Raw genomic sequence first — 25,317 nt, forward strand, 5'->3', positions numbered from 1 at the left:
GCTACATTTGCTATGTTTCTTAGAGACAGAGGTTAAATGTATGTCCATTCATAACAATATTTCACAACATAAAGGGCCACCTTTTTACCAATGCAGCACTACATAATGAATTATGACCATCTAAACTAATGCTTAAAATTTCTGAAATGATACATTGAATTTTAGGATTATATAAATACTGGAAAGATTAACATATTATTTAAAAAACACACTCTTCATATATGTATGCACCATCTTTATTTAATTCATATTATAGTACTAAAATCCACCATAAACATTAACAAACCACAAATGCTGTAATAATTAGCCAGGAAAAAAATGAGCCCAATGTTTGGTTCCTTTCAGAACTAATAGGTTGCCAGAACATTCAGAGAGAAAGTGGTCTTCTAAAAGAACCCCAGAAATACTTGAGGCTTTCAAAATTTGCTCTTTCATTTGATGATTGTTTTTGAGTAAATTAGTTGACTAACTTAGCCAAGTGTTATTTTGTTTAATGGAATCCTAGGGCAGGAAAGAAAGTTTCTGGGCACTAGATCTGGAGAGAGTGTGTCCATATTACGTCTCTTGTATTTTGGAGCTTTGTGTATGATTCGGATCATTGAAGAGGTCTCCTTGCTTCAACAAATTTGAAAATAACCTCAGGAGAACTTATTTGACACTTTAAGAGAACTTATGAAATTTATCAAAACATGAGCATCATAATTCTCACCTTAGAATGATAGTAAAATGTTATTACTTCAATAGTATAAAAGCATAACACATCAAGTCATAGATCAGAATGGAAGTAGACCACTCTGTTACATATGTAACTAATGACTATTTTAAATGTTGTTCTTTTATGTTATACCCTAAGCTAAATAAAACAACCACTCCTTAAAATAAGACACAATAATAAATTGTTTTCTAAACACAAATCCAAAACTTAAGCACCTTATAGTAGATAATCATGTAAAAAAAGAAGTAAATGAATGAAGGATGCATTGGCTTCTTCACCTCTTAGGAAGGTGTCCATAGAGTCCAGCTTGCTGTATTGTGGTTTTAATGCAGGAATATTTAGAGGGAAAACGCCAGGGGGAAAAACGCCAGAACGGTGCAAGGCAAATTTTCACTAAGCACAAAAGACTTTTACCAAAGGTTTGTAAGTCACTACATGTTTGTAGAAACACCAGAGGGCGCCAGGGCAGCATGGTTAACACAGGGGTAATCTTAACTTTCAGCTCTCTCTCTCTCTCTCTCTCTCTCTCTCTCTCTCTCTCTCTCTCTCTCTCTCACACACACACACACACACACACACACACACACACAAAGAATACCCACTTGAAGAAGCCAATCACTTCTAAAGAAAATATATTTGAAATATATTTACATGTAATAACATTGTATTGTTAAACAGAGAACACAGATTCAACTGTCATACATCGGTGAAGATAAGATAGAACTTTTGCTATTACTTCTGAATCGAGAATTTAGTGGATAAAAGGAGTAGTTTTAAAACTGTTGACAGTAACAATTCATTTAGCACCATATATTTAGCACCAGAATAGATAAATATTGATAGTTCACACTTAATAATAACTGTAGTTTCAAAGAAACCTCAAAATTGTAACCATATGGTGATTGTAATTTTTCAGCACCTTTAACCAGTGAATTGTTAAACTTTCTTAATTTTAATCAACATTTTACATTTAGAAGTTGAGTCATGACACAATTTTAAAAAGGCGTTTTCATTTAAATGTCTTCAACCACAAATATAACAATTCAAAACCTTCATAAAAACAAAGACAATATTAGCAATCACAGAAATATAACTTTATCCCCCCTAAATACTTCAGTAGGTAAAGCCTTCCATCTATGATAAGATTCGCATCCTATGATACTGTGAAACCTAAGGGGAAAGATAGCCCATGGGTGCAGCATTGCTTTGCCTGCGGGAAAATATTCAACTCAGCCACTTATTTTTGCATTATTCACCAAGCAAGGTATAAACTCAAAACACTTAAAGTGGCGTAAATATTCACTGGATTTAGTAGTGTAGACTCCAGGGGTTTATTTAATACAAAAGTATAGGAAATCTATTGTTTCAATTAAAATATTCAGAATAGGCTTTATTGGCTGGACTTGTCCTTCCTGGTCTGCTCTGTGCTAGGGCTGCATAGAAATCAGAGTCCTGGGGACCTCTCGAGCACTCTGCCCACTCCTGTTCTCATGGGGTCTTCATTTATCATGGTGTGTTATTCCTTGTTCTCCCTTTCTGTTCTTGATCCAGCTGTGATCTCCTGCTCCCTTAAGCTCTCTTTCCCTCAAACATCCACTGTAGACTGCTGGCAGTGGTCGAGAGAAAGCCTAATCTGACCTAGTCTGGTGATGGGATGGCCAAACACCCTAACTGTTATGCTAGAACTCTCATCCAATGACTGATGGAAGTGGATGCAGAGATCCTCTGCCAGGCCCCAGGTGGAGCTCCAGGAGTCCAATTGCCAAGAAAGAGGAGGGACTGTAAGAGTGTGAATTGTTGAGACCAAGATTGGAAAAAGCACAGGGACAAATAGCCAAACTAATGGAAACACATGAATTATAGACCAAAAGCTGTGGAGCCCCCAACTGGATCAGGCCCTTTGGATAAGTGAGACAATTGAATAGCTTGAACTGTTTGGGAGGCACCCAGGCAGTGGGACCTGGACCTGTCCTTAGTGTATGAGCTGGCTCTTTGGAACCTGGGGCTTACACAGGGACACTTTGCTCAGCCTGGAAGGAGGGGACTGGACCTGCCTGTACTGAATCCACCAGGTTGAATTGAATCCCCAGGGGAGTCTTGGCCCTGGAGGAGATGTGAATGAAGGGGAGGGGCTGGGGGGGGAGGCAGGGGAACCCATGGCTGATATGTAAAATTAAAACACAAATATAATTTAAAAAAAGAAATCAGAGTTCAGTGCTGGTCACAGTGGAGCCAGTCAAAACTTCTACCAAAGCTTTAACGGGCCACAGCCATGATGATGTCCAAAGCAAAAACAATAGAATGGATAACCTCAGCTTCTATGTGATTAAAGCAAGCTAATCTATCATTACAAGAATGTTAGGACCACACCTACACAGTTCACATACATTCCTAGAAAGTAGTGCATCCATTTTGTAGCAAAGTCATGGATTTAATTTTAGTTGTTTTTTCTACGTGAAGGCAATATATATATATATATATATATTGTAGCAAAATGTTACTTTACTACTAAATAAATAGCACTGGGGGACATCAATGCTGTCAGTCATATTATTTTTTAATGAAAAATTTCAAACTAAAAACTTTAATGCTGACTATTTAAAGCTGCCTGTATGAAGCAGTTTACAGCCAGGCCTGTGAGAATGACAGCGCAAGCCCATTCACCTAGCACCCCTGTGAAAATGTAAGACGCTACATTGATACAAGCAAAATATCATTTGCATTATCCCAGGGAGGAAAATATGCCACATAGCCATTTTATATACCAACATTAAAAATTACAGTCAGAATGACAAATATACCCGTTGTCTTTTCAGCTTAGTTGTTAAGTTATGAAGAAGCTTCTGGTTCTGGTTGTAGTTTTCAAAGAGTTATTTTGTAAGCCAGTCTACCTTAGTTTCAATTTCATATCTTTGATGGTTAATTTGAGAGTTTTTGCATTCAAACCTTTGTACATTTGATGATTTACAGTCTTTAAAAAATAGAAAGGCAGAATTTGTTTCAACTTTTTCAAGCTTAAATTTGTAAACTAATTCTGAAAACCCCACTGAACTAAACATTTATTACACTATAGCCACTGAATAATATACTCTGATAAACAAAATGAATCACATGGAGTTCATGCCAAAGAGAAGTTCTGGTAGACATCAATTTAATATTCATAAATTACTGTTAATATGGTGAATTAAACTTCATGGGTAAGTCTGTGAACTACATATCAAATATCATTATTATTCCTTCAATCTGAGAAACTCAATTACCCATGCAAGCCAGAAAGAAACCTGGAAATGAGACCTACAAACTTTGGTTTATATAGTTTTTTACTTCAGTAACATTAAGGATGAAAATATTCTTGGGTGAATCAAGCTGGCATCATCAAAATGAAATTCCTTCCAATGGCCAGGTGACACACACTGAAAATCCAGTATTTGAGAGTTAGAAGCAAGAGGATCAGGAGTCAGGTCATTCTTGATGACATAGTAAATCTAAGGACAACCTGGGATATGTGAGACGTTCTCAAGGGAAATAAAATTAAAGAAAAGAAAACTGGATCAACTCTATATTATATAATACTTCTGTTCTCTATTGTATTCCTGAAATACTTATTTAAATAAGGCCCATATATGTTTCCACAAGGCAGGGTCACTTAATAACAAAACATTTTGTTCCAATTGTCAGTGTTTAAAAGTAATTAGACCATTTGTTTGTCAGCAAGTAGGCCCAGGATGCAAATGGTGGATTCTTCTCCCATTGAATGGATCTAATTAACTATCTGCCATCTTTCAATGCATCCACCTAAGAAACTGCAGCTGTGTATGGAATTTTAAAAAATAGCTTTCTTCTGTTGTTTGCTCTCTAAAATGACCATGTTTACTTGCTCTATAAGTCTATACTTATGCTCACGTGTGTGCACACAAACACACACATATTTGAAATATAATTTTCTCCATGTCTTGGCCCAGATATTGTACTGTACTCTCTGAAAATGATTTTGTAAATTAAGATGTGTATTTTCTAATCTCATGAGAGAAGTTTTTGTAATGATTTACTTGATTTTCGTAAACAAAGTTAATGAGGAACTGAAAATTACTCTTCCATAAAAATAAAGTTTCATAATTAGTTCTTTGAAAAACATCCCTCCAAGGAGGACTGTATTAAGAAAATTGGCTACATGTGGTATTTATGGAGGATCTTGACTATGATATTCAAAAGCTCAAGATAAGTAGATTGACCTTCTCCAACTAATAGCAGAGAAAACAATGAGATGAATGTGCCCTCATCCCTACACATTTCTTTATAAAACCCTCAACTTTTGTTAAGGGGTCCCAAGATGTGTTATACTCTTCTGTAGCCTTCTGCCTGGTCTTTTTGTACCAACATGCTAGTCCTGTGATTATTCATACCTCTTACTTCTCTTGGACCTCGTCAATATTCTGAAGATCTTGTTTTCAGCCTGGCCTATTCTTCTTCAGAAATCTCTGAGCAGTTGTTGATTCTTATGTGCTTTGGTGATTTGAATGATAATGACTCCCATAGATTCATATATTTGAGCACAAGGTCTTGATGGAATGTTTGGGAAGGATTAGGAGGTGTGGCCATGTTGGAGAGTGTGTTACCTTATTGGAGGAAATGTGTCACTGTGGGTTGACTTTGATGTTTTAAAAACCCAGGTCTGGCCCAGTCTCACTCTCCCTGCCTCCTGCCTGCAGATCAGGGTATAAACTCTCAGCTCCTCCAGTGCCATGCCTCCTGCTTGACTGCCTCCATCTCCCCACCATGATGATCATGGACTAACCCCAAAACTGTAAGCAAGCCCCCATTTAAATGCTATCTTTTTATAAGCTTCCTTGGTCATGGTGTCTATTCACAGCACTGTAACTATGACACCTTCCATATATCATTTAAATATTGGAGTTTCCTGGGAAACAGATACTTTACATGTGAGACAGCAGCACTTACTGTCCATTCCACCTATAAGTGGTTACTATGTCTGTTCCTCAAGACATATGAAAAATGACTAGCTAAAAATAATTTATAGCCAAATTACTGGGCTCTGCTGTTTTGTGGACCTCTCTGACAGCTTCTCAAAGGCAGGAATCACATATAATCATCTTGGCATTATCAGAACATAACCAGAAAAGTGAATTAGTCAAAGTAAACACTCAACAGATTTACTCATTAGAAAAAAAAAATGAAACTAAGCAAAAGGTGTGTTATGGAAACTTCCATAAATTCAGAATACATTTTGTAGACCTAAATAAAATAAAGTATCTCCAGAATGAATTCCACAATTGCTTAATTAATTATTATTTCCAAATATCACTGAGTTGCAAATTATCCTTTCTTAGGTATTGTAGAAATGATCCTGAAAGAGTCCCATAAACCCAAATATATTTTTCATTTTCCTTATTAACTATCACATTGTATTGTCTATGTGTCACATCACACATCATATGTGTGTGCATACATATATATGTATACATATCAATACACATATATTACAGCTTGAACATATATTTCATTCCTTAGGGACATAATAACATAATTTCCCTGGAATGCAGGTTTCAGAATTGGACATGACAACTATGTCATCGCTACATCGACAATATTTTATCTTAAATTTAAGGTCAGAAAAGTAGAAATTGATGTTTTGTTTGTATCTAAGACTTAACACCATAGACAAACACCAGACAACTGGCCATTAAAATGAAAACAGGATTATAATAAAATATGCATAATATGTTCAAACTTCAATATATATATATATGCTTATGAGTCCAATGACCAATGTATCTCCCAGAGGAAAAAGGATAAGCTTATTTAAACCAGTACAGGTAGTTTGACGTCACTCCTGGAAAGCACAGATTGTCAGTACAGGCTCCCCCATAACTTGGAGGACACGATGAACATGGCACTCCTACTTTGTATGGTGCTTCTCCAATCCAGTTACCCCTTGGAGGAAAAAGGAAAAGGTGACATTAGTGCTGCTCACTCAACCCAAAATCAGATTACTTTTACAAACATCCTCACACACTCTTGACACATGATGGCCATGTTAACGAGTATACTTTATAAAGCCCTGAAAGTTACATTTGGTTTTTTTTTTTTTTTTTAATTTCCAAAGCAGCTTTTCACATATTTCTTGCTTTTAAAATGCTTTCTCTCTGAGTAAACAAACAGAATCTTAACTGACAGGTAAGTAATAAAGTCCTATTTACAATTTCTGGTGATATTATAAATCATGGACACCAGGCTCAATCCATCTAGCACATTTGTCTTCTGCTCTAGCAGTATTGCAGGGTGCAAGGTCAGGTCAAAGTTCTGCACACATAATGCTCCTCAGCTTGTGCAGTCTCCCTCTTAGCACTGTCTAAAGTACCTAGGATTTTAACTCGCAGTAGGCGAGATTACTGCCTAAGATTTGCACAAGACAGTGTCTACTAATGCTCTGTCATAGCTGGGGGAGGTGCTACTAAGATTCCATGATCCTGTAAGTAACACTAATTGAACTCATTAGGTCATCATCAACAGAAAAGATGTGGAAGTAGAAAGCAGAAGGTTTGGAAAAAGGAGTGATATGATCAAAATACACTACATACATGTATAAAATGTTTCACTGGAAAAAATTATATATGATAATGTAAAGTAATCACAAAATATCAAGTAGTTCATTGGAAGGTCTGAAATGAATAATGAATTTCTATACAAAAAAAATACATTTGGTTATGAGAACACAGTCCACAGAATCAACTGACCAGGGCTTATGGGAGCTTGCAGAGATCAGAGAGCCTGTAGGGGTCTGACCTAGGTCCTCTGCATACGTGTTATGGCTGAGCAGCTTGGTGTTCTTGTGGGACTCCTAACAGTGGGAGCAGGGGCTGTCTCTGACTCTTTCACCTGCTTATGGCACCCTTTTCATCCTGCTGAGTGACCTCGCCCAGCCTTGGTGTGATGGTGTGTGCCTGATCTTATTGAAGCATATTATGCTGTGCTTGGTTGATGTTCCTGGGAGGCCTGCTCTTATCAGAGGGGAGAAAGGGAATGGGGAAGGAGGGAAAACTGTGGCCAGGATGTAATACATTAGAGAAGAATAAAAAAAATTGGTTACAAGTGCTCATTTATTTTAATAAAAGCTGTGAAAAATTTAAGAGTATAATCTTCATAAAATAAGTAGGCAACTACTCTCACAGTGAGAGAGTAATGGTTCGTAGGTGCAAGTGATTATCATATCTTTCTCCACACAGGAAAGTCAAATCAGTTCAGTTTCTAGTTGATGCTTGTTGATTTTTCATGATGGTGAAAACACACAACTACTTGATTGGTCCTTCTTACTGTGATGACATCATGATTACTGTAAGTGAAGCAAATTCACTGTTCAGAATATCTGAACAAGGCTATGATGGCTCTGGGGTTTTGTTATTTAAATTATAATAGAGGATGACAACAACTTATTTTCACTATTAGAATACTAATACAGATAGCAAAATGAAGGAAATTAAGTGAAGAAAGAAGTTCGGCTATCAATGCTAAAACTCAGGGTTGAGCACAACAGACCCTCATCTGCATTTGACCTGAGCAAGATGCAAAGGTAGCTGTGAAGTACATGTACAGGATATAAAACTAGCAAACTCGTCAGCTAAAATTTAGAATATTTTCAATATATGGAAGTGTGCACATTAAAAAACTTACCAATTACTTTTCATATCACAAACTGAAATGGAGGTTTAGGACTCCCCACTTACACTTAATGGATTTTACTATCTGCCTAGAGGACAAGATACATCAAGGGCATCACATGCTTATCTAGAAGCACTCAAAGTCTCTACTCCTATCAAGTGACTTGTGTGTTCTCATCTGGTCTTGAATCCTACCATCCCATTTAAAAAAAAAATCTTATCTCCCACTATGCATTTATTCTAAGGTATATGAGAACAGTATATGGAATCAGCCTATGTTATATAATTTCATATTCTCCTACTTATTTTTTTAAAAATTTAACCTATCAGGCATATATTTTGGGAACAAAAACACAGAACTGAAAGTTTATTATATGATAATATTGTCATATATTATAAAAATCATATTGACTATTGAGTTGAGGATAATAATAGTCAACAATTAGTCAATTTGTGTATCATTTATTCTTTAATTTTTTGTTCAAATCCATTTATTTCACATATTATTTCTTTCTCTCTTCATTTTTTTTCTTCCTCTCTCCTTTTCCACTGAAAGCATTAGCTTACTGAAAACTTCACACTGAAATTGGAAAAATAATATTCACTCCCAGGCAAGATTTTAAAAGCCTTAATCACCTGTGATTTTTATTAAGACTATCATACATTAATGTTAATGCTATAATACATTAATGTTAATGCAATGCCTCATATTTGGAGTCTATAATTCAATTAATATTATTAGGAAATTCTATTATTTGGTGGAAAAGCTAAATGAATTTTTAAAATCTGTCTTTGGTCATTCATTACAACCTGGCCAGTTTATAACAGAGAAAGGGTAAGTGCTTCATAGGCAGATAAAAGGCATAAAAGTAAAAATATCAGAAAATGCAGAGTTTAAACATCTTTTGAGAAATAGTTTTTCAAACTCTTCATTATAATAATTCTGAAGGAAAATCACAGATTTTCTAACCTTTTAGAAGGATTGGCCCAGGCCTAGCACCATATAAATGAGTCATATGGTTACTTATGACACATTGTTCCCCTCCCTCTATGTGCCAGAAAAGCCGGAGAAAATCTTTGTTTGAGACTCACTTTAGAAGACACCATGAATATCATAAATCCCTTGCACACTTGGTACTTATTCTAAATGGGAAGAGAACTCTGTATAAATATTGGAACACTTTTTCATCCTCAGAGTTACAGTTATCAGGAAGATATTTTATTAAATGTTAGTAAATGTTTATTGATCTTTATGGGAAATATTCAAACATACAACTGGATTTGTAATCTTTGACAAATTGGTATTATATTTATGTAGGCTATAGAATGACGATATCATATAAATTTTAATCTAAAAAATGAGAGCAGGAAGGAAGGATTCTTTTCTAATATGTTGCTTTCCTAGTGAAATAGGTAAGCTAACATTATAGTACTGATAATTCAGAATATTGTCCTGATAACATCTCTAAAGGATGCTTTGTGATGCCTTTGATACAGGTATCAATGGTTATGAAACACAGTGCTTACGCCTGTGATGACAGAGCAGTGATGGCAAGGAGAACCTAATGAGTTCAGGTGTCTCAATGTGTATTCTTTACAATTTTAACCCATAATCTTTGTCCCTGTGAAAAGAAACCTTTCACCTTGCCATTTTTTCAGGTCTGTTGGGATGATGATGAGGCTGGGGATGAAGAGCAGGTGAAGACGAAGAAGTACTGCAGAATACTTTTTCTATAGCTATAAAAATGCCCATCAGGCCTGGTGGTGGCGGCACACGCCTTTAATCCCAGCACTCAGGAGGCAGAGGCAGGTGGATCTCTGTGAGTTCGAGGCCAGCCTAGGCTACCAAGTGAATTCCAGGAAAGGCACAAAGCTACACAGAGAAACCCTGTCTCAAAAAACCAATATAAATAAATAAACAAACAAATAAATAAATAATGAAAAAATTGCCCATCTGACCACTGATCTCTTTCAGCCAAGGATCCAGGAAATTAAACTCAACTTGGCACTTACTTTGGTGCATAGTTGCAGACCAAGTACACTGCTCGTCGCCATACAGATCCCCAGACGTTCATGTTTTGGCAAGTATGAATTGCACATCCGATTCGGTTAGAAGTGGCCCAAACCATCTGAAAAAATAAAACAATATATTCAAATATTACTTAAAATATCAACAGTCACCAAAATAAGAAAAGCATTTTTTAAAGATAAGAATAAAAAAGGAACATAGCAGTTGAAATGACCTGTGTATAATGAGTGCACATGGGACCAAAGCATCGCATAGGACACCGAGGGTTGCAATCTTGGGGGTAAGGAAAGGCATAATCTTTCACTTCGTCATACCATGGCTTGACCAACTGGAGAATAGAGCGATATCTAGATGTCAAGAGAAAGCAAAAAAAGAACTCAGTCCAATGGGGAGCTATTTAGAGGACTCCTGTTACACCGTAAAAGTGTTACAACATTATTCATTATAATAAACTTATAGCCACTCCTGACAATTACAATTATTGTCTGCTAAAGTTACTGATTTCTTTGGAAAGAGAAAAGCATAATAACATCCAATGAGCCTTCATTCATCTAAGTACATGCCATGCCATTCCAAAAACAGAAAAATACAAAAAATTATTCAGGAATCATCAAAGTCTTATTTAATTTATGCAGAAAATTTACTCTATTGGAATTGTATAAATAATTTAGATTTATTAGGCAAATGAGAATAGTTAAAATACTTTACCTCTAATGAAAGTGACCATAAGAATGGAGTTATAGAATTTTGGTCACAATATTCTACAGTAGAAGGAAGTATGTTGTCAGTAAGAACTGTCTCATAGTTAACATATGCATATATTCCTGTGTGCACACTTATATAAGTGCAGATTTTTCTATCTTGTCAACTTGCCTATTTACTAATTTCATTGCTTATCTGCTTCCTACCTTCCAGTTCGTACAGATAGATTTTGCCCCAAAAATCTCAGCAAATAAGAAGGTCCATGGTCCCAAATGCAAGTGGCTGCCCACGCCTCAGCAGATTTTGCAAGATTTTCATCCCAGACCTGTGGAAGTTAAATAGTCCTTCAGTTTTGCTCAATTTGTTATGATAAACAAAAAGAAAGGAAAGAAACAATGCCCTTGTTTCCAGGAATTCTTTCAATTCAGGGTCCTGTGACTATTGTTACTAAAACAAAAAAATTCAGACAAATTCACCTAAAGTTAACACACTATGGACATTATTTTGGGGGGAGGAATAGATTAAAAGAAAAATATTACATCTAACAACAACTTGGGGACATTACAAGTTGATCCATGAAATTTGAATGCACCAAAATCAATTGATTTAGCAAATTCCTTTTCAGAGAAACAAAGAGCCATACCATCCATATATTTTCCTAAATAGGACCAGATTTACTCAAATTTATTTGCCAAAATCAGCAATGTCAAGTATAGTGCAAATTTCAAAAGTCAGATTGTGCTATAGGGTAGTCAGTTTCATGAATTCTCACATTTCTTAGCCTTAGAATCTATATTATCAATAAACATAATATGAAAATGTATTATTTTAATTAGTGTGAACTAAACATAACTACAATAAAATAACTTCAAAGTGTCACATAGGGTGCAAAACAAATATAACACATAATGTTTTAATCGAATTAAGAAAAATTGTTTTTTTGAGAAAAAAATTAGTAGAGAGTTACTCATATATAGTTAGTTATTGTTAGTTGAAAAATGTGAGCAAAATTTGCATGACTCTTTGATATCATAAATGTTAATAGTAATCATGGCATGGATTGGTATTCCCATCTCAATACCTGCATAGAGAGGTCAAGCAAACCAGGAATTGTGGACCTATCAATAATAAATTACCTCTGTAAAGATACTCAACTTTATATTAAAGTGTGAATACACAAATATGAAAGACATCTTCATAAATTGGCACATAACTTTAAACTAACAAATTTAATGTGAAACTATTTTAACCTAGTACGTAAATAAACATTTAAAAGATATTTTGTTTGGCTGATAATAGACTTATCAAACATTTGTTCTTACTTCAAAAGTTAGTAAATATGGCTTTCTGAAATATTGGCTTCAGTTTATTGAATTGTAAAACTGTACAATTAATTCACAAAAGGATGGTACCTTCAACCAGCTACACCTCTTGAAAGGTTGTTTAATCACAGTTTTATGAGAAAAAAGTACATGTATACATTATGTATTAACATGTACCGTCTCTTCAGTTTTAAAAATACTTTATTATAGTCAACTAAATATGTGAGCACAGCATGGCACATATAGCACTGTTATGGAACAAAGTGATCTTGTGTCTACCCTTAATTATGCTACTGAGATCATCAATGACTGGGGCCTGTCATTCACCATCTGTCTACCAGTTAACTCATCCATAAAACTAGAAGACTAGAGGTGATGTCATCTTCAGATTCATGATTTGGATATACATGAGTAACCGCAGAATCAGTGCCAGAAAGTGCTATATGGTACTGGCCAGAGGTTGACCAGCACTACTGAGAATGTACACTCTACACAAAACAATTCAAAATATTCAAGAAATGTCTTTCCTTGGGGATGTGGTGTGTGTGTGTGTGTGTGTGTGTGTGTGTGTGTGTGTGTGTGTGTGTGTGTGTTTATGTGTATGTGGGGTGGACATCCATATGTGGAGGCCAAAGGTTGACATCAGTTGTCTTCCTTAATCACTTCCTACCTATTTGTTTGTTTGTTTTTATTTCTCTAGACAAGGCATCTCCCTGAACATAGAGCTGGCCCACTTGGCAAGAGTGAATGGCTAGCAAGCCCGAGGAGTCCTCTTGTCCCCATCTTCAGAGCTCTGAAATTTCAAGCATGTGTCAATGCACCTGAAAAGTTCATGAGGGATCTGGGGACTTAACTAGGTTAGTCTCCATGCTTGCATGCCATCAACCACCCCCAGTTTATTTTCATCCTCTTAACGTGAGAGCAGAGACAGAGACACACATAGGGTTGATCTTAAATGGGCTAAATTAGCTTTGAATTAAAATATTTAACATGGTTTAATCTGTTTATTAATAAATTAAGACATAGTTGGGCTAAGCAGAGTATCTTGACTGTAAATCACATGAAACTGAAAACATTTAGCCTAAGACAAGAAAACAGACTTAGAATTCAAACTGATGTCATCTGACTATCTGGCTGAGTTGTGACCCTGAGAGATAAGAGGAAAATGAAAAGAATGCAGGATCCTCATCAAGTTGGGAGATCTTTTGAGCTTGACCCAGAGATACAAAATTGAAATAAGGAATATTGCTTCATGGGAGAGAGTTGGGAGAAATTTCCTGTCTTATATAAGTTGGCAGAAGAATCAGATAATATTTATATAACACAAATAAAAGGGTGTCCTACCACATGTCCTGTCCTGTTTGGAGATCTTCAGTGTACTATTAAAGACACAATGGGACACAATGGCACCTGGGACTGTGTACTTGTGTCCCAGCCAGTACTTCTGGCCACTAAGAAACAATGACCATTGAAACGTAACTCTAAACTTTACTTAAGATTATAACTGTAGAATTGTTTAAAAATATTTTTAATTCCAAAGTATAAAGTATGGAAGTGTGGAAAAGGACAAAATTGAAAGTTCAAAAGAATGAAAAGTTTCAGGTAATGAGTCTGTGCTTACAGCCTTTTGCTAATGTTTGTAGTAATTAGGAGACCACAGCTTCTCACAGTAGCATATAGTCATCTATTTTCAACATAATATTTAGAAAAGTCGTTACTGTCAGTTGTGATTTTAAGTTGAAAATGATAAAAATCTGATAAATTCTTAAACCAGTACTGTGAAGTTGGTTTTGTTTCTCTAATATTTTGTTTCTTTTACTTTCCAGTAAAATGTAAGAGGGTATTAAGTCTGTATTTCTTCACTTGTATGAGTTTCTTAAATGTATGGAAAGGGTAATTATCAAATTAAGTAAAATACTAAAACAAAAAATAAATGCATTAAATTTAGAAATAAAGTTTAGCCATTTAATTTTCATAAGGTAGACATTAAATAAAATGCTTTTTCCAAAATATTCTACATTCATGAAAAGAAAACCCTTCCTTTAAAAAATGAAATTGAAGTGAAAATTAAGGAAGAAATAAGAATGATAATTTAGAACACTAGAGTCAACCATGGAAAAGCTATTATACACAGTACAATCGTGTTCAAAAACAACATGCTAGAAATAAAAAATATCACAGTGAAATTTCAGAGATAGAATTATGAATTGGATATGGACACGGACAATAACATAGAAACAACATGGGAGATAAGCATGGAATATTCTAAGACATTTATTTTCTTGGATATTTATGTGGGCATGTCTTACATATTTGGACTGTTTTTGACATTTTACACAGAACATGTTTTCTTTTCTTTTTAACAACTTGTGTGATTTGATTTTTTGTGTTAGATTGGGAGGAGAGTGCTGACTTGCAGAAGCCATAGACAAATCAAGTGATGACAAAATTATTCCTCTGGAGGGCAGTCAAAAGCATTAACATGGTTCATGGGCTATTTTAAAATTGGTGGACTTACTCTTATTAGAAAGGGATGTTTGTGAAATGCCATTAAAGGAAACTGAGATGAACATATAAGAACCATTGTTAAACTATCCAGGAGACAGCAATGAGACTTGGTTAGGCTAGGACAGAAACAGGTGGGAAGACAGGGAATGATAGGCCCTCAAAGGGGGCATATAGATTATTTTCTAGATTAATAATTAAATGATATTCAAAGGATGATACCTAAGGTAAAAGAAATGATTGGGACAGCATATAGCCTCCCATAGCCTCAAAAACAGAAATACCATACATTGCATGTAGAACTATATAGGGAGAGGAGACTGTAAGGATTGATAACATGAAGATGACAGGAAATAGCGTGCACTGTCTTGCAGGGATTACTTTATTTCTTGAGCAGGGCCTTACTATATAACTCAGGACCATTCTATCAATACCTCTGGTGAGCTGGAACTACAGGTGTGCACCACCACAAGGAGATTCACAGAGATGCCTTTTCTACAGAAAGATGTACTTATTTAGGGACTGGGAGCATGGATATTGTCAGCATTTATGATCTGCAAAATGTAATGTTATTATTATTCCTATTATGATAATATGGATGTATTTCCTTTTCTCCTCATGTCCATGGGTGGTAGCAAAGAAAAATTGATTCTCAACAACTTTTAACTCAAAGCTCAAACAAGGAAAATTTCAAATTATACTATATCATATAAAGAAGCCCTATCCCTCAAAAATATGAGTCTTAAAAAGTTTGCTTCTTTTAGTCAGTGAAACACATTTCCAAGTAAGTATCATTCTGTGTTAAAGATATTTCGTGATGATAGTACCCATGTATTTTCTCAATCAGGAATTAAATGAGCATTGAAATGAATTGTCTGTTAATGTAGAAATTATCTCTGGAATAACTCTTTGTTTTAATCTATTAATCCCTTCATAGTCCCTTGTCAAAGGTGTGGATATTTGACCCACATACCATAACCTCAACTGGGTCTCAAGTCCTGAACTATGAGCTTTTATTGTGCTTAAATCACCTTTTACAGTGTTCACCAGAGTAATACTTCCAGAATATTCCCGGGATCTTTGAGAAGGCATATATAGCCCTACTGGACCTATTGAATCAAATTCCTAGATTAGAGACCTTGGATGTGCATACATGTAGTGCCAACTATAGATGGCCTTATTAACCAATACTTCAGATGTGACATGTCAGAGAAATACCTTTTAAAACTCTCTAAATCTTAAGGATAAGAAATTAAAAATCATGGCAACACCTTTCCATCAAGCCTGAATTTAAAACAGATGTTTGATCTTCATTCAACTCAGGATCTGAAAATGTGAATCAGTGTAATTTGTCTATGAAATCTGTCAATCGTCCTAAGGATAATGGGCAATAATATATGACCTTTATTCTTTATTGTTCAGGCCTGCTCATTGGCAAGCATCTCACTTACAGTAGAATACGCCCTTGTTGGAACCTAATCTAAAGGAGGACAAGCAGGAAGTGCCATTGTTTGCTCAAAGCTACACAGCTTCCAGTTTTCAAAAACACTAATGACACTGTTCTTGTGGACACTTGTGCCTTGGCAAGGAAGGGACCTTGAGTCTGAATTTCCTGAATTACATATTTGTTAGTTTTCCAGGATTTTTCAGAAGCCAAATATCTTTGTGGAACCTCCTCTCATAGTCTGTGTTGGCAACAGCGGAATGGGGGAGCAGATTTATGTACCCATGCATCATTTAAAGGGCTTGTGGTTAAGAAAACGTGATGACTGGGAGGCCAGGGTCAATGTTGTAGTTACTTATTCTCTCTTAGCAGATATCCAAAGATGATTAGCAGTAAGACAGTTTACCTATATTATTTTCCAAGCATAGAGAGTACAAGAATAATTTTATTATATGTTTAAAATTATTTCTTATACTCTCTGATATTCTCAGGTGAAGTGCATGTAGGGAAATTTGCTGTCCAGTGAGCCTAAGAACAGAAGAGTTGACTAGACAAAAAGAAGCATGTACTATACCACACTACACGGTTCTGCAGTGTGCTGTAGTACACTGTTGTCTGAACCATACTTGCTGCCTGATAGAGAATTTTGATCAACTTGTCAAAGACAGAGAATTTATGCTCTCCAAGATTTGAGTTTCTATCTCTAAATGAAGAAACATGTCCTCATCTCTCAAGACTGTGATGAGAATAAGCTTGATACAGAGATTGAAGAATATTTATCACAGCTTTAAGAGGGCTAGAGTTCACTAAATAACACCTGTTACTATTGTTGGGGATTTTAAAATGATAGTGAGGTTGGGGGGTTGGGGAGACACCTGAAATAAGAATTAGTTTGAGAATGTTTTTCATCAGTTTATCAATCATTAATCTCTACTAACCAGGAAGTCCAAGAAAAAGAAGACAGATAAAGCCCGAAGCCACTGAAAAATCATCAGTGGAATTGTGTAGAAATAAGTCATTTGCTCATAGGGACAATAACATTGGGCAGAAGGAGAGATAACATTAGAGAATATTTTGGAAGTTGTAAGAGTATTTTCCACCCTTCAAGCATTATTTAACATCTGATTTTTATTGTAAAGTTTGAAAGTAATTGTTGATCATCTAGTAATGACCCTACTCTTCAGAAGGTAAGGGGTTGCAATGTTATATATACATCAGTGGTCATCTGACAGTGAAGTTTAGGCTGTCAAGGCATTTTCATGAATGGCCAATTTCTTTCACCGATTCAATGTCACAATACATTAAAAATGAATTTCTTGATTGTGAAGTTATACCAAGGCAGACATGCAATTCCCAGATCTTACACTATCCACTCCCCAGAGTAGCTGTCTGGATACCTACTATCCACTGAAAAATGATTTCCAAAGAATGTCAAGAGACAGATTTGGTACAATGTTCATGCTTAACTAAAATATGCAATATGAAATATTAGCAGAAAATATTGTGTCCTTAAAAAACATCTTTGTTTGCATTAATTGCTGTGGAATTTAGAAGATTTCATTAAAAGTTAATTATAAAGTCAACATGTTGGTCATCCTACCTATTTGTGTCAAAATGTTTGTCATCTGATTTGAAATGCTGTGGATAACATAGCATGGTAGAACTCACATTCCATCTCCCAAACCTCAGTTTAGGATGCATTTGTGCCAAAAAATTTTCTAAACTGGTGTAACACATTAGTTTTTAATCTTCCTTGCCTCTCCTACAATGCCATCCTTCAAAATTCGCAGAGATAATCCAATAGCTCAAATTTATAACCACCTAATGCTCATGGGCTCTTTGTGATACAGTTTTCAGATATATTAAATTAAAGATACCAGATAGTCATCCTAGAAGATTTCCACATTTTTAGAAGCCCTTTGATTATTTTCCAAAATATGCCTTGTCCCAAGTGAGCTGAAGTAACTTGGCAGCAAGTAGATCCTTAAAATAGATTTAAATTAGGATGGCATTTTACTGCAAACATTCTTAAGTAGATTTCTATAGACAAAATCTTTAATCCAGTTTTCATGACACTTCCCTACTACCTACCTTACAAAGAATGATCTGTCTAAGTGTCAAAGTGTATTCCTATACCAAATTTTCTCAGGGGAAGAATGTTTTTTCTCCATAGCCATGTTGCCCAGACAATAATCCCCTACCACTCCTTGGCTTCCTAAAATTTGCTGTGCTTTGTGTACTCTGACTCAGAATGATCCAATTGTCCCCCTTGAAGACAGAGACAGGGTCCTGACTTCTCCATCCTATAAATCCTTCTCTGCAACTTCATATGAGTCACGCTTCCTGACCTGATTTCCAAAATATTTCACAGCCCCAGCTTATTCTGTTGCCTCAAACGTACTTCAGGTTTCAATTATCTCTCACCCAGACTATGATGACGGCCTCTGACTGGGCAGCCTGTCTCCACTACTACCTCTTTCCACTCCTTCTTCACCCCATGGCCAGAATGACCTTTCTAAAATTCAAATACAATTATGTAATTTCCCAGCTAAATTGTTTAATATTTCCCTTGGTCTTACAACAAAGTCCCATCTAAAACTCAATTCTTTTAAACATTAAGTATAAGTCATACAGCTTCTATTTCTTCATTATGCCACCCCATATCTTCTAGAACCTTTATATACTGACTACACAGTCCCCTCTCCTTATATCTCTTTTGTATAACATATTTTAGTCTAATATCTAGCAACATTACTTTTGGAAGCCTGCATTACTCTGCTGCATCAGTCCATGCATGGGATAGGTCTCCTTTTGTACTCTTAGGCTAGTCAGTAGTTCCTCTGCTTTGGCATGTAGCACACTGTGTTGTCCACTTCCTTGATACACATACTACTTTCTGTCTCTGTTCCTCATTCCTCTACACTCCAGGAAAGAGGCAGGAAAATGCATAAAGCAGAAAGAGAGACTGAGTAAAAAAAAGTCTTGCCTACAACTTCATCGTAATCATATACTCTAACCAGAAAAGCTACTTGTTTCTTAACTCTTAATTGTGGGACAAGATGTGACTCTAGGTTCTATAAAAGCTCTCAACAGAAATACACAAAATTATTTTTTGCTGCCAAGTTTGGGGCCAAATATCATTTGCCACTAAGATTGCAGTATTGGATGCTAAGAATCATAGCATGAGGTAGACCATACATTACTCACAGGTACTCTTTCTGCTCCCCAATGATATGGTTCAGAATCATTTTACTTCAATATTTGTAACATGTACACTTTTTACAATCTCTAATGAGAAAATGTTCTTGCCTTCTGATGTGGAAAAGAGAAACAAAAGGACACAAACTTCAAGGTAGGACAACCTTCTTTGGTGTAACCTGCAGTAGAGTCTATCTGGGAAGAAAGCACCTACAAAACTTGCCTGGTCTCCCCAAGAAGCCAAAACACCCAACTCCCTATCCAAGAGAGCAAGAACAGAGAGCCCTGAATGTGTTGGCAAGTGCCTTCTTGTCGGCCAGTGTGTTCAGCCCACTGACTTCCTGGCAGTGGTTCTCACAGGACTTCTATAAGCCATAAAAGCTCCTAATGAAGAGAGTTAGATTAGACACAGCAAATTTCACGTATTCCCGATAAAATCAATGAAGTTATCCTTTCCAAATAAGAATAAATGTGCTGCCTGGCACATAGCATTGCTTCACTAACAACAACAACAACAAAAAGACAAAGATAGATACATAACTTTATTCAAGATTTTATTGTGTCTCTCAGGCTAGTCTAAAACTCACTGTATAGCCCAACTTAGCCTTGAACTCAGCAATTTTCCTACCTCAGACCCGACAACATAATGCTTAGTCAACTATAAAAGAAAGGAAAAAATAGTGGTTTAAATTATCCACATTTTCTTCCATATAAAGCCCAGATAAATTAAATTAGCATTTTCATTATTCCCAAGTCACAAATTAGCATTCTAGGCCAACAATGTGTTGGCCTTCACTGAGGCTGAATTAATTGCTGCATTCATTCATTGAATCATGCTGTTACTTTGTTACCTACTACTATTTGGTAATAGATATGTTTCCCTTTTCCAGAAGAACACAAGAAACCTTTTATATTTATCTCAGAAACTCAGATTTGTGGGCAACAAACAAGTATAATAAGTCGTATGATGACAAAAGTCATTTGAGTTTCCTGAGATTTCATTATTCTCCTCTTTTCCAGCCCATTTCCAGCATTGCTCTCACGTTGTCCTTAACCTGCCTTTCTGTGAAGTTTTCTACCACGTGTGCTGCAGTTCATTTATTTCCTTCTACTTCTCACTGTGCTTACAGTACCTTCTAGTGTTCCTTACTCTTACTTAAAAATCAAGTTCTATTCCTCACCAGCCACCACCCCATATGTATGCTGAAGCCATCTGTCTAGGATTCCCTTCTGCCCTTGATCTCAAATGTCATGCTCTTCCTGATTTCTCTGGTATCAGGCATGTTCTTTACCTCCTGAATATCCTGTGCTCATGGTTGGGTCACCCATTGTTTGGTTTTCCATCACAGCCACCACACCTCTTCCAGAGTATCTGTGCCCCATGATCGCCTTCCACAGATTGCTTCATCATTTTCCAGCTGGAGATGATCAGCTCCATCCCCATTTCATTCACAGTGTTTATCTGTTTCATGTTATTACATCAGCAGGGCATTATACTGAATTATATGCTTGGTGGTTTTACCCCCCCCCCATTTGTTTTGTTTTTACTGCACTGTTACAAAGACAAAGATTCCTATCTTTGGATTCCTTCCTCTCATGGAAAGGTTTCAATTGTTCTTAAAATTAATTTACTCAATTGCTCTGAATCAGAACATCCTACAAACTGAACTCTGTATGAGTTTTGCAAATTCATTCTTTGGGGGATAATTTTTATTCTAAGAAACTAATGTGGTTTGTGGTTTAGAGTCATAGTTTAAGCTGCCCTTATGAAGAATGAAAAGCAGCTGGTGTCCAAAGCACACTGGAAATTAGTCAAGAAGCTAATTGAAGAATGGGAGCCAAGAGTGCACATGTTTCACTTGCATATTTTATGTTCTATCTGTACTGTTGCTTGTGTGAAAACTCTGTTCAGAAACCTAAGTATTGACCACAATGTGTGCTTTACTAAAGTCACAGGTACAATATAAAAATGGAACATATCCATTTTGTGAATGTAAATCTTGGTGATCAAATTTCTTGTGTTTCATTTAATTGTACATGATCTAAGATAACTACTTAAGGAATTTAATTTTAAGAGCTTCTAAAGAAACTATAAAATATTTGTTCTATTTCAAGTGTGTGTGATGAAATATTGGGATGGAAACTGCTAACAGTATTTATAATGGTATCAAAATTGGTGCTGTTTATAAACATATAACAATTGGGGTTTTTTTGCCTAAATGCAATAAATAATGTTTGCTTACTGTTAGTACACAGAGACTTTCAAAAATCTATAGAGAGACAAAATAATTATTAACTTAGCACCCTGTAGCCCTAAAATTAGAAAGTTAGCAATAAGTGCACAGACGACTGTTTGTCAAGCTTGGTTGTGATGAGAACAGTACTATAGACATGGATGGTACAGAAGCCATAGCAGGTTAAAGGAAAGATAAGGTGCACATTGCTGTGGGCATAAAAATATCCTTAAAGGAACTGGTATTCTAATGCCAAAATCTTAACTAGGATACATGAAGAGACCTTGGGTGGAGAGAAACTGGACAAAAGGCTCAGAGCATTGGAGAATAAAGGAATTGCAAGGCAGCCTAGGGAAGCTAGAGAAAGCACTGAGCCTAAGCCCACTTTCTGTGAAGCTTTCCAGCGTAGCAGCACCCACTGGAGAGGATAATTGACCATGCAGCTGGTGACTCAGAGAGCAAGTATTTGTTAAGTAGTGCAATAAACATGCCATGCATTTCTGAGGTGTATGGTACAGGTTAGAAACTGATCTAGCTTTCCAGCTGATGCCAATTCAAATCAGTGTTGAGTCAGTTAAAGTAAAGGTAACAGAGTCCCACTGAGATCCATATTTTCATTTAGCTTAATAGTTGAGTCACTCAGAGTAACTGCACTAACCTCTATGCTACCTATTAATATATGCCTGCCATTGAACTTCACTGCATGGACCCAGTTGAAGCATGTCTATTGATGGATTGAACCAGCCTGCTCTAGCTGATTCATTTATCTGGTTTGTTGTTTTATTACCATCCAGGGGCCAAGGATGTTTGATGCTTTTGTTCAAGAATGTATGTTGGGGCTTAGAAAAGTGCCAGCATACAGTAGATGCTAAGTAAACAGTGAAAATGCAGATTTCAAAACACAGATTTTCAAATTGCCCCTGTTTTGTTTTATAGAGCACAGTGTTTTGGCTATGGTTTTGCATTGCATTCATTGAACTAAGGGAGATCTGTGAATATAGACTATATAATTAGCCCTGTGCTGGGTTATTGGGATTCTGATACCTGAGAAGAAAACTATGAGAGAATGATAAACAAGACAAGAATAATTTATAATCTCCTCTGGAACTTTTATTGAGGTGATTAACATATCCTGATAGTCTGAGATACCCTTCAGTGGACATGTGCTATATCTCACAAATGAAGAGACAAGACCCATCCCCACCACAATGTCCATTTGGACAATATCACTCTTTGGCCACACCATCTTGGTTTAGTCATTAACATCTCTGGGTCTAAGTGATTTAATTTGGAAAATTGTGATCGCAATCTCAATCAACTTCAGATAGCAAATGTGGGCTATCAAATGGCATCATCTGTGGAAACAATTAGCATGGACTCTGGCACATAGAAGCAATTAAATAAATGCATATGGAGTGATTTAATCCTTGATAAGGGGAGATCTAATGAGAATTTTTTTTCTACTGATTTCTACTGTGTTGTAACCATTTATGCCTCTATGCCTGTTGACTTCTTTGCCCTCAATGTTATTAGCATAGTGACTTGCATTATTCCATTATTTATTGATAGCTTATTGTGTGCATTGTTATTCCCATTATAAGGAATGGGACAGGCAAAGTGGGTCATAGAGCCACTGAGTAATGTGTGAGGACATAGTGAGTAGCACAGTCATGATCTGAACCAAGAGGAGCTTGCTACCGTACCTGGCTCAGTGGTCTTGGTCGTCATCTGAGTTTTTGTATCAATGTGATCATAGCCAGAATGAACTCCCAGGCCTTGTAGTCTAGGTATTGTACCTGTCTGAGCTCACACAGAACTCAATGTTTACTTCTTTCATAATCTATAGTAGCTTTGGAAACATATTTGCTCCTCTATGTATAACTGCAGCCCTCTTTCATGTGGGGAAATGTTTGTTTTTAGATCTTCAATAAGTTCTTACTAGGTCTCCTTTCATAGAAAGTTCAAAGAAAGTCATATAAGCTAAAGTTTAATGAACAGCTATGTATCAATGAATTCTGGACTTATTTCTCTGCCCCTCAACTCATGTAGTCCTTACAACAATCCCTGGTGGCAAATACTAACTTTATCCTTATCTTAGAGAAGATGAGAGTCGAGCCCACTAAATAAAGAGCTCAGCCAGTTAAAAGGACAGGACTAGAATTGGAACACATTTAAACTCCCACACCCACAGTCTTAATCATGACATGATAATACCCAGGGCTGATTATGTCTTTTGTTAATTTAATAAATCCTAGTAAAGGGCACTTTAAGATCTAAATCGGACAACTTTCATGAACTATGATTCCCTTAGTTTAATTTGATATGTCTATTTTTCTTGTGACATTGACACAGGCACCAAAAACCTATTTAGAGAAAGTAGATGGTTCAAGACGCTGATAACTATTGGTGGTCTTCATTGCATTAAATAGACTCTACACTGTCACCTTGTAAAGTCCAGAATTTTAAATCATAACTTTGTATGACTTCAAAACCAAAAATAAAGCTCAGCCAGACTCCTTCCTTTTAATACCAACTTAATATTTTTGCTCTCTAAAGTGAAATGATTTAAACATAGTCTATTTTTAAGAGCGAGCAAAGAATGTGTTCATGGCAACTTGGAACTGTGTGCAAGTAAGTGCACTGGCTTCACTCTTATCTGACCGACTAAGTCTTAAATCACAAGGAAGAAAGAAAAGAGCCAGCGTGTTCTCTTAGAATACAAATAAAGTAGTGTGGGTGAGAGCTTTGTCCAAGAAATGGGAGAGACACCTAGCCAGGAATAAATCATGCACATGAAACATTTAATTTCAAGAAATATTCTCAAGAAATGTTTTAACTGATAAATATGACTTTTAGATTCAGAAGGTACAGAAAAAAATTCCTTGTGAATTCTGCTTGGAAAGATGACTTTCCAAATGTGGACAGTCAGCATACCCCATTTCTTTTTCTCCTTATAGAAAATGTGGCTCATTGGGATTACGGAAATCACAGAAGTAAAGTCTATGTAGATCCCCTCCCCTGTCTCTCTCAAATACACCAATTCATGAAAGAACACAATTTAACACTATGAGATACATTAAAACCTTTTCCAAGTTCAAGTATGTACCCTGTATCCTCTGGCATATGGGCACTGGGGTCCATTTATATTCCACTACCACGCAATTAAAGCTTTCTCATTCAGAATTCAAGGAAGAAAGAATTCCTCTTACCATATATTCCATGTTTGCTGCTGGTGGGAACACTTTGCCCCGAACTTGATTATGGTAATCAAGAATGGCGATCATGTCATTCTGCGAAATGTAGCGCTTCCGCCTGGCTTTAGGGATCTCCGCAGACTGTAGTGGCTTGCTGAGGACTGCTTCAGTATCAGTGAAATTATTGGTTGGTGGAGATGAGTCAGTGGAATTGAGTAAGACGACGGCGGTACTTGCTTTACAGAAAAGGGACAAAAGGATCGCAAGGCTGACTGCTATCATTTTGAGGGGTGGAAAA

The 25,317-nt window shown here is 36.2% G+C and overlaps 1 protein-coding gene across 1 annotated transcript; it reads right to left on the minus strand.

Annotated features, from left to right (window-relative positions):
• Positions 1–6,186: 6,186 nt before the first annotated feature.
• On the minus strand, positions 6,187–25,314 carry Pi15 (peptidase inhibitor 15). Its single transcript, XM_036179697.1, has 5 exons — positions 25,035–25,314; positions 11,329–11,447; positions 10,635–10,767; positions 10,405–10,520; positions 6,187–6,667 (listed from the first exon to the last, which is right to left on the minus strand). The coding sequence occupies exons 1-5, from the start codon at positions 25,299–25,301 to the stop codon at positions 6,532–6,534; spliced, it is 771 nt and encodes a 256-aa protein (XP_036035590.1). The 5' UTR covers positions 25,302–25,314; the 3' UTR covers positions 6,187–6,531.
• Between the last annotated feature and the right edge of the window lie 3 nt (positions 25,315–25,317).

Source organism: Onychomys torridus, chromosome 2 (assembly GCF_903995425.1).
Source record: "Onychomys torridus chromosome 2, mOncTor1.1, whole genome shotgun sequence".
NCBI lineage: Eukaryota > Metazoa > Chordata > Mammalia > Rodentia > Cricetidae > Onychomys > Onychomys torridus.